At 51.0% G+C, this 10,601-nt stretch overlaps 1 protein-coding gene across 2 annotated transcripts in view; it reads right to left on the minus strand.

Moving 5' to 3' along the window:
• Positions 1 to 610: 610 nt before the first annotated feature.
• The window catches only part of SSC5D (scavenger receptor cysteine rich family member with 5 domains), a 27,843-nt gene continuing 17,852 nt past the window's right edge, over positions 611 to 10,601 (minus strand). For both annotated transcript variants that reach the window (XM_032263085.1, XM_032263084.1), the window contains 2 exons: positions 6,260 to 6,421; positions 611 to 2,266 (listed from right to left, as the gene is read on the minus strand). In XM_032263085.1, coding sequence (XP_032118976.1) covers positions 702 to 2,266; positions 6,260 to 6,421 — 1,727 coding nt within the window. In that variant the 3' untranslated portion in view covers positions 611 to 701. The remainder of the gene's footprint in view (positions 2,267 to 6,259; positions 6,422 to 10,601) is intronic.

Genomic DNA, 10,601 nt, shown 5'->3' on the forward strand with positions numbered 1-10,601 from the left:
ATGAAGCTTCATCATTGTCACCACCATCATCATGGTCATCAGTACCATGATCATCTTTACCACCATAGTCACCAGCATCGTCATGACCATCCTTGCCTCATCACCATGACCTTCCTCCATTGTCATCACCACCATGATCACCTTTAACACCATCATTGCCATCATGATGACCACCACTACCGCCATCACTGTCAATGTGACCATCACCACCATGATCACCCTTATCACCATCATCATCATCATCACATCACCACCACCACCATCATCATTATGATCATTGCCTCTTCACCATGACCATCACCACCACCACCACCATCATCAACATTACCGCCATCACCACCACCGCCATCATCACGGTCATTGCCTCATCACCATGACCACTCCCTCATGATCATCACCATTATTTCCTCCTCTTCATCATCATCACCATCACCACCACCACCGTCTTACCATTATCATGATCATCACCACAATGATCATCATCGCCATCAGGATCACCAACACCATCATCAATCATCACCATCGTCAACACCGTCTTGCATGGCACCTGGGCTATTCACATACCAAGATCCAGCTTGTGATTCTCTCTCTCTAGGATTCCCCCAAAAACACCATTCATGCCTTGTTTTTAATTAGATACTTTGGTTTTCTTTTTCTTTTTTTGTCAGGAGTGTCTTAAACCACTCAAATCCTGGAGAGGGTCACACATCTCCCCTCAGAGGCCTTTCCTCTGCCTCTGGGGTAGTGGTGGTCGGTGCAGGCATGGTGGGGGGCCAGGTCATCTCTGCCAGTCTCTTCACGGCCTCACCCAGCTGCCCCAGACCCCGGGCAGCCTCTACCAGCTGGGTCAGCCCCAGCAGCAGGGCTTGGCGCTCCTGCCGCTCCTGTTCCACAACCTGAGTCAGCCTCTGTAGCTGACCACCCACGTCCCTCACAGCGGCCACCAGTTCCACCAGGGCAGGTGGCTCACAAGCCATGACCCTTACAGGTGGTGTTGGGGCCACACATGGGTCATGGGGGCCCGGGCTCTGACCAGGGGTTGGCCCTAGGGTGAGGTGGTCAAGAGGAGGTTGATCCAAGGGGTGAGCTATGGGGGAGAGGTGGTGGTCAGGGGACACAGTGAGGTCAGAGGCTGAGTGTGGGGCATGGGTAGGTGGAGGGGTTAGGCTGGGGCTCTGGCTTCTGGATGGCTTGAAGTCCTCAGTAAACAGTGGGTCTATGCTTGTGGCTGTGGAGGACCTGGAGGACCTGGACTCCAAGGCTGGAGAGGGCTCTAAGGTGGGCATTTGGGATGTGGAGGGGTGAGGAGCAGGTGCTGTGAAGGTCAACTCAGGATGCAGACTGGGCTTGACTGTTGGTGCTGGAGTGGGATAGGAGAGTTCTGTCCCCACGGAGGTTGGAAGGGACTTAGTAGTGACAGTAGGGGTTGAGGAGGGGTCAGGAGTGGTGGTGGGGTGAGGGGTCGTGGTGGAGTGAGTGGTGGTGGTGGTGGTGGGTTGAGGGGTTGTGGTGGGCTGCATGGTGGCGAAGGGTTGAGGGGTTGTCGTGGGGTCAGGAGTCGTGGTGGAGTGAATGATGGTGGTGGGTTGAGGGGTTGTCGTGGGGTCAGGAGTCGTGGTGGAGTGAATGACGGTGGTGGGTTGAGGGGTTGTGGTGGGATGAGTGGTTGTAGGGAAGTGAGGTGTCATGGTAGGGTGAGAGGTCAAGGTAGGGTGAGGGGTCGTGGTGGGACCAGGGGTCACGGTGGGATCAGGGGTAATAGTGGAGTGAGGGCTTGGGGAGGGGTCTGGGGATCTGGAATATTCTGAGACTGTACTGGGGTATGGAGTCGTGCCCAAGTCTGAAGTTGTGTCAGAATCTGGGGTCCGCTCTGAGGTAGGGGAAAGGCTGGTCACCTCCAACGGTGTAGAAGGGTCAGAGGTGAGCTCTTTGAGCAAGGTGGGTGGGGGCGTGGGTGACAGCTCCGGGGTCAGCGGTGGAACCACATTGGAGTCAGGGGTGGACAAAGCAAAGTCGGGGCTTGTCAAGATAAGGTCGGGGTTCGTCCGGGAGGCTGGGTCTGAGGTGGGCGAAGTGTCCGCAGGGTCAGAGGTCGCCTCGGGCGTTAAGGCTGAGCGGGAAGTGAGCTCTAGACTGGAGTCAGAGGTCAGCGCTGGGCCTGGGGGTCCCGGAGAGGCGGAGGGGCCTGTGGATGGGGTGGGGGGCGCTGTCCTGATAGCAGTGGGCCGCGGCGGCCTGCCCTCGGGCCACGGTTTCCTCGGGGAACCTGGAGGAGGAGAAGGAAAGACGGACGGTCTGAGGTCAGCCGGCTCCGCCCACCCCACGCCGCGCCCCGCCCCTCGAGGAGCCGACCAATGGAAAGGCGCAGAGCCTCGAGACGTCATGGGTCACCAGCAGATTTTACCCGGCCCTAGGGCCCCTCCTCCCCGCTTCCTCTGATGTCTCCAGGCGCCACCTGGCGTCCTCCTCTGCTGGAGGATGCTCGGATGCTCAGGACGAGGGAATGTGGAGGGGTACGCGGGTTACAGGAGAGGGTGCAGGAGGGTGAGGTGAGGGAGGGATGCAGGGGGTGCTGGGACGCGGGAGGAAGCGGGAGTGCTCAGAAGCGTCAGCCTACAGGAGGATTCGGAGACAGCGGGGGACTGGGGGATGCGGGGAGCTGGGGGAGGCAGGGAGACCCAAGAGGGCTCCGAAGAGTAATTTTAGTAATCAAGATAAATATCTTTATGGAACTTTTTATTTTTTAAGTTAAAGTCTGGCTGTATCGCCCAGGCTGGAGTGTGGCGGCAAGATCATACCTCACTGTAATCTTGAACTCCTGTGCTCAAGCGTTTTTATGCAATATTTTTAAACAACAAAAATTAATGCAAAATATCCACAGTTAACCAAAGTTAACATTTTAACCAAAGACAGGATCCAACAGGGCCAGGATTAGGGTGATCCCAGTGAGGTGGATAGGATCCTGTGTTCAGTTCATCATGGGTTTTTTTTTTTCCATTAATTTTCATTTTTAAAAATACTGTATTATGATATTATGTATCTTGATTTTGGTGTTTTGGGCACCCCCTCAAGCTTTGGGCCTGAGTAGCAGGAGGAGCCTCACCCTCTTCTGGGACTGTCTTCTAAGTGAGTGCCAGTTGTATCCCCATTTTACAGATGGAGGAAATTAGAGCAAGAGGCTACATGACTTGCCCAAGGTCACACAGGCACAGTTTGCAAGTTGCAGGGATAAGACTTGAACCCAAGTTGTTTGCACACAGAGTCTAGGCAGTTAAATACCACATCCTCAGTGAGGGAATGTGCTATGGTCCACAGTGCCAATACAGTAGCCACTGGCCACATGTGGCTATGGAGCCCTTGAAATTTGGCCAGTGTGAATGAGGAACTGAATGTTTCATTTTCAAAGTGTTGATTCATTTAAGTTTAAACAGTCACCTGTGTTCATAGCTACCATATTGAACCACACAGATCTACAGATTTCCACTCGTTCCTGCAGGGTCTTTCAGGGCATCCCTTCCCCACACTGTCCTTTGCTTGCAGGATTGGAGAAGTGGTTAAATAAATCCAGTTTAGACCGCAGCTACATGGCTTCCTAGCTGGGTGACTGTGGCAAATTACTTCACTGATCAAATCTCAGTTTCTTCCCCACCTATAGATAATAGATGACCAACATATCTCCCTTGCAGAGTTGTCAAAAGGACTCAGGGAGATCATGGTTGTGCAAAGTACTTAGCATAATGTCTAGCATGGAATAAGCACTCTCATAATTATTAATGTCAGAGTCATTGATATCTGTGCCTCAATTTCACTCATTTGAGAAATGGGCAAAATTATAGGTCTACATCATTGAGCTCAGGTAAATTTCTTCCTTCCTTCCTTCCTTTTGTTCTTTCTTTCTCCTTCCTTCCTTCCTCTCTCTCTCTTTCTTTCTTTGAGACAGTCTCATGTAGATCTCTCTCTCTCCTTTTTTTTTTTTTTTTTTTTCCAGACAGAGTCTCCCTCTGTTGCCAAGGCTGGAGTGCAGTGTTGTGATCTCACCTCACTGCAACCTCTGCCTCCGGGTTCAAGCAATTCTCCTGCCTCAGCCTCCCAAGTAGCTGGGATTACAGGCGCCTGCCACCACACCCATCTAATTTTATTATTAGTAGTATTTGCAGTAGAGACGGGTTTCACTATGTTGGCCAAGCTGGTCTCAAACTCCTGACTTGAAGTGATCTGCCTGCCTTTGCCTCCCAAAGTGCTGGGATTACAGGCCTGAGCCATCATGCCTGGCCAAGCTCATGTAGACCTTATGAGGATTAAAGGATATGTATATATATTGCTTAGAATAGTGCCTAACATGGTGTATTTTGTTTAATAAATGTTACATGTTTTTTGTTATTATCTCAAGACTCTACACTTACGTAGATATTATAGGGGCTCAGATACCTAGAATGGTAATGCTTCTTAATTTTCAGACCCAAGGTGCAGACAACTACCTTCATCATACCCCTCAGTACCCTGTAATCAGCAGTCCCTGCAGTGTTCCCTCTTGCATGACTTTAATTTCAATCCTCTTTATCCCCAGTCTCTATCCTCAGCACCCTCTTCTATAGGCCCCTCCACTGCTGTATTTGACACTTGGCCTTAAACATGCGTGTGTCCTTATAAAACACAGCACATTTCTTTTTGTTTTGTTTTGTTTTTTTTTTTTTTTTTTTTTTTTTAGAGACAGGGTCTTGTTATGTCACCCGAGCTGGACTCAACTCCTGGGCTCAAAGGATCCTCCCACCTTAGCCTCCTGAGTAGCTGGGATTACAGACACATGCCATCATGTCTGGCTCACATATAGCATGTTTTATAACTGTGTATATGTATTTTTGTGTTTATGCTTTTAACTTTTACAGATGTCATTCGGCTGGAAATATTATTCTGTTTCTGACTTTTTCCTTCAGTATTATGTTGTTAATACCTATCTATATTGCTGTGTATATGTCTACTCATGGTGTTAGCTGCTGCACAGAATTCCATTGTGTGGAATTCCTTTTTTTTTTTCAGACAGGGTCTGGCTCTGCCACCCAGGCTGGAGTGCAGGGGTGCGATTGCAACTCACTGCAACCTCCGCCTCCTGGGCTCAAGCAATCCTCCCACCTTAGCCTCTCCAATAGCTGGCGCTACAGGTGTGCACCACCACACCCAGCTAATTTTTGTATTTTTTGGTAGAGACGGGGTTTCACCATGGTGCCCAGGCTGGTCTCAAACTCCTGGGCTCAAGTGATCTGCCCATCTTGGCTTCCCAAAGGGCTGGGATTACAGGTGTGAGCCACAGCGCCCGGCCTCTCTTCCCAGTCTATGGCTCCTACAGTGCACTCTGGGGGCCTGTCTGCCCGGTGGAAGAGGCTTCTGCGGGTGCTGTAGGGGGCACCTTGGACGATCATGCCCACCTTTCTAATTCTCTTCCATGCTTGTTTGAATTTGTACTCTCGGTTCCTGATGAGTGTGAGTGTTTCTAAACATACTCAGCCATTTGGGTTTCCCTTTCTGTGAATCGCCTGTTTGTATCTTTTCCGTTTGCTCATCGAGGGCTTCCTATCATTTTCCTATTTGTCACAGTGATTTATGCCATGTAGGTTGGGGTTTCTCAACCTCAGGGATATTGTCACTTAGGGCTGGTGGTTTGTTGTTATGGGGGATGTGTCCTGGGCACTGTGAGATGTTTAACTCCATCCCTGGCCTCTACCAGTTAGGTGCCAATGGGCAGCCTCTCCGCTTCTTGCCATGACAATCCAAAATATATTTGGATATTGCCAAAATTGGCCCTAGTTGAGGACCACTGGTCTAGATAATAACCCCTTGGTTCTGTTTCTGTTTTTGTTTGAGATAAGGTCTCGCTCTGGCATCCAGGCTGGAATGCAGTGGCACACCATAGCCTTGACCTCCCAGGCTCAAGGGATTTTCCTGCCTCAGCCTCCCAAGCAGCTGGGACCACAAGTGTGTACCCCCACACCCAGCTAATGTTCAGGTCTTGAGGGGGTTCACCGTGTTGCCCAGGCTGGTCTCAAACTCCCAAGCTTAAGCAATCCTCCCAACTTGGCCTCTCAAAGTGCTGTGATTACAGGCATGAGCCACCATGCCCAGCCGATAACCCCTTGTTTTAGGATATATCTCTGCTGAGTCTTTCTGGGGTAAGAGTTGGGGCTCCACTGGGGAGCCTGGAATCTGTCTCTTTGCCGCACGACACATACCGCCCCAGTCCCCTCACCCCAGCCACATGCCTCACCTGTGTCCCCATGAACCCTCGGAGCTGGAGGACTGCCTGGGCTTCTGGTGATGCCAGCTCCAACGGTGGGTCCTAGTTTGCCTAAAGTAGGGGTCCCCTCAGCCAGGCCCCTTCCTGAAGCTGTGTCCCACATCCAGGGAAGCTTGTAACCATCTCTGCCACCTAGAGAGATATGGGGAAGAGGATTGAGTCTTCACCTTCCCTTTGAATGTGACTCCCCTTCTCTCTCCTCCTGGGCCCAGCCCCAGTCCAGGCATCATCCCGCCTCAACTGCACCAGCACTTCGGCCCCTCCCTGACCTTGTGGAGACCTTCTCAGTTCAGCTCAGATGCTCTTGGCTACCAGTAACAGAAACTGTCACTAAACAAGCACGAAAAATAAGGGCATTTGGGCCGGGCGCCGTGGCTCAAGCCTGTAATCCTAGCACTTTGAGAGGCTGAGGCAGGCAGACCACTTGAGGTGAGGAGTTCAAGACCAGCCTGGCCAACATGCAGAAACCCCATTTCTACTAAAAATACAAAAAATTAGCTGGGCATTGTGGCAGGTGCCTGTAATCCCAGCTACTCAAGAGAATGGAACTGTATTTGGAGACAGGACCTTTACGAAGGTAAGTAAGGTAAAAAGAGGCCATTTGAGTAGGCCCTAATCCAGTCTGCCTGATTTATTTATTTATTTGTTTAGAGACGGAGTCTCACTCTGCTGCCCAGGCTGGAGTGCAGTGGCGTGATCTCGGCTCCCTGCAACCTCCACCGCCTGGGTTCAAGCAATTCTCCTGCCTCAACTTCCCCAAGTGCTAGGATTACAGGCATGAGCCACCATGCCTGTCCCTCCTATTTTAAATTGCAACCCGCAGCCTGCCCTGCCCCTCTTCCTGCTTTGTTCCTTAACGCTACCTCCCAGTAGTTAGTACATGCTCTGTCACATAGTAGGCATTTGACACATGAACTGATGTCGTTGTCTCCAAATGCTATCATCCAGGAAGACTGAAGAAGTGCTGCTTTGTAAAAATCCAAACTCAACAAGCCTCCCATCTTATCTCCTCTGTGTCTCTAGACTTACACTGCAATCTCTCATCCATTCGTTCATTCATTTAACAAATAATGTAAAAATTACCTACTGAGATTCAAGCATTGTCCTAGACACTAGGGATTCCAGACAAATCCATAATAGACAAGATATTGGATCTGTTTGGAATCCCTAGTGTCTAGGACAAAGATGCACATGCCCCAGTCAGAAACTGTGAATATGTTACTTTACATGGCAAAAGGGACCTTGTGGATGTAATTAAGGGTCTAGACCTTAAAATGGGAAAATTATCCTGGATTAACCAAGTGGCCCCAATCTAAGTCCTTAAAATCAGAGAACTGGCTGGACACCATGGCTCACGCCTGTAATCCCAGCACTTTGGGTGACCGAGGTGGGTGGATCACCTGAGGTCAGGAGTTCGAGACCAGCCTGGCCAACATGGTGAAACCCCATCTCTACTAAAAATACAAAAATTAGCCAGGTGTGATGGATTCCTGTAATACCAGCTACTCAGGAGGCTGAGGCATGTGAATCACTTGAACCTGGGTGGTGGAGGCTGCAGTGAGCCGAGATTGCACCACTGCACTCCAGCCTGGGTGAGAGAGCGAGACTCTGTCTCAAAAATAAATAAATAAATAAATAAAATCAGAGAACCTTTCAAGCCACAGTGAGAGAGAAAGATACGAAGGCAGAGGAAAGATCAGAGAGATGCAGTGTTGCTGGCTTTGATGATGGGGGATGGAGCCACAAGCCAAGGAATGCAGGTGGTCTCTAGAAGCTGGAAAAGGCAGAGGAATGGATCTCCCCTAGAGCCTCCCAAAGGGAACTGCCCTGCTGACACCTTGATCTTAGCCCACTAATCAAGTCTGACTTCTGACCTACAAAACTGCACAATGATAAGTCTGCATTGTTTTTTTTTTTTTTTTTTTTTTTTTTTTTTTCTTGAGACAGAGTTTCGCTCTTGTTACCCAGGCTGGAGTGCAATGGCGCAATCTCGGCTCACCGCAACCTCCATCTCCTGGGTTCAGGCAATTCTCCTGCCTCAGCCTCCTGAGTAGCTGGGATTACAGGCACGCGCCACCATGCCCAGCTAATTTTTTGTATTTTTAGTAGAGACGGGGTTTCACCATGTCGACCAGGATGGTCTTGATCTCTTGACCTCATGATCCACCCGCCTCGGCCTCCCAAAGTGCTGGGATTACAGGCTTGAGCCACCGCGCCCGGCCCAAGTCTGCATTGTTTTAAACCACTAAATTTGTGGTCATGTGTTATGGCAGCAATGGAAACAGATGCAGATCTTTCATAGAGCTTAAAGTCTAGCAGAGATTGATAACACCAGTGAAAATTTCTGACAATGCAAATTTCCCTCACTCTTTGCTCCTCTGAGAATTCCTTTTCTCCTTGTGTCTGCTGGTGAAATAATACCATCTCCTCTGTGAGGTTTCCTTGATATCTGTACTACAAATATTAGCTCCTTCTCTGGAATCCTGCAGCTGTTGTTCATTTTCAGCAAATAACTCTAACAAGCAATATTTTGCGGTTTTAAACGATTTCACACACATTTTGCTCACTGAATTGGGGCCTGAGGTCACCCAACTAGTTCTAATCTGGGTTGGAACCATGATTGGAACCTGGTAGGAGTGTCGGACTCCAGACTCGTGCTTCTATTTCAGCATACATGGTTCCCAATCCAAGGAGCAAAACGTGTGAAATCATTTGAAACAGATTATAATCGTGGCTCCTAAGTTAAACTTCTCTGAGCCTCACTTTTTTCCCCATCTGAATAATGGATGTAGCAACAGTTCCTATGACCCACAATTGGAGTCAGGCAGGGCCAGCAGAGTAGGCTACCTCTCCTTCCGTCTTTCCAACAACCGTGGAGGCACATTGTTTTTTTTCCAGAGAAAGAAACGGGTGGCCGGGCACGGTGGCTCATGCCTGTAATCCTAGGACTTTGGGAGGCCGAGGTGGGTGTATTACGAGATCAGGAGTTCAAGACTAGCCTGGCCAAGATGGTGAAACCCCATCTCTACTAAAAATACAAAAATTAGCTGGGTGTGGTGGCAGGACCCTGTAACCCCAGCTACTCAGGCTGAGGCAGGAGTCACTTGAACCTGGGAGGCAGAAGTTGAAGTGAGCTGAGATCACACTACTGCCCTCTAGCATGGATGACAGAGCGAGGCTCCGTCTAAATGAATGAATGAATGAATGAATGGAAAGCGGACTCAAAAAGACGAAGTCACTTTTCCAAGGTTACGTTGCTCCTGAAGCTAAGAATGCATGCCTGCTGTGTCTCCCCTCCCCACTCCGCACGCACCTCCGAGTTTTCCCATTTTTTTTTTTCACTCCAATAGAACCTGAGACTTCCTATTGATAAGGCTGCACACATGGCTGTCTTTTCATTTCCCCGGGGTAGTTTGTAGTTCTGCGTGTATTTCTGCTCATTGGCTGCCGCCCTGCCCTACGGGAGGGGTCCGGAGGCTGGACTAGCGGTCTCCGCAGCCGCCGTGCCCGGCACATGCCCGCCTCCACCACGAGGGGGCGCTATGGGCTAGGGAGGCGCTGCAACCCCGACAGCCCTGGAACGAGGAGCATCACCTCTGGGAGCTCCCGTTTCCGCCTGTGGAAATGGAACGATAGCTCTGATTCACAACTTGAGCCTACCACCACCAAGTCACGGCCCCCCAGCGCCTGCTCCCGTCCTTCCTTTCCCCACATCAAGGCCCGCTTCTTGGGACCTGATTGCCCTGCGCCCAGCTATTATTACCGCAGGCGATGAGCCAGTGACCAATCAGGGATCGCAGAGCTAGTGTGACGTCACGAGGTGCTAGGCACATGAACGCCGGACCACGTCCCTCCAATCCAGGGCCACCGCGCGTGCGCATGCGTGCTGAGCGCCAGAAAAAAAGGCGGGAAAGGGTGCGTGCGGCGAGACTCTCGGCCGGAGCGGGATGGTTGGCCTCTCAGGAGACTATGGGCGCGAGGCGCCGGGCGCGGGGCGACAGAGGCAGAAAGCCGGCAGGCCCAGACGGCAGGCAGGGCGGGAGAGTGTAATGGAGGGAGAAGACGGAAAAACAGCGACTGCGATGCGCACAGAGGAAGGGCAGAAACGCTGCCCCTCAGACGGAGTGAAACCGCCCGTGAAGGAGCAGCAAGGGCGGCGGGGACTGTGAGAAACGGACAGTAGAGCCCGCGGGAGACAGAAGCGGAGGAGCCCTTCCCTCAGACAGGGAGAGAATGAGGGGGAGACAGAAGCAGAGGAGCCCTTCCCTCAGACCGGGAGAGAATGAGGGAGAGAGAAGGGAGCCCGCGGGAG

Source organism: Sapajus apella, unplaced genomic scaffold, assembly GCF_009761245.1.
Source record: "Sapajus apella isolate SASKATOON/1434 unplaced genomic scaffold, GSC_monkey_1.0 scaffold135, whole genome shotgun sequence".
NCBI classification, from domain to species: domain Eukaryota; kingdom Metazoa; phylum Chordata; class Mammalia; order Primates; family Cebidae; genus Sapajus; species Sapajus apella.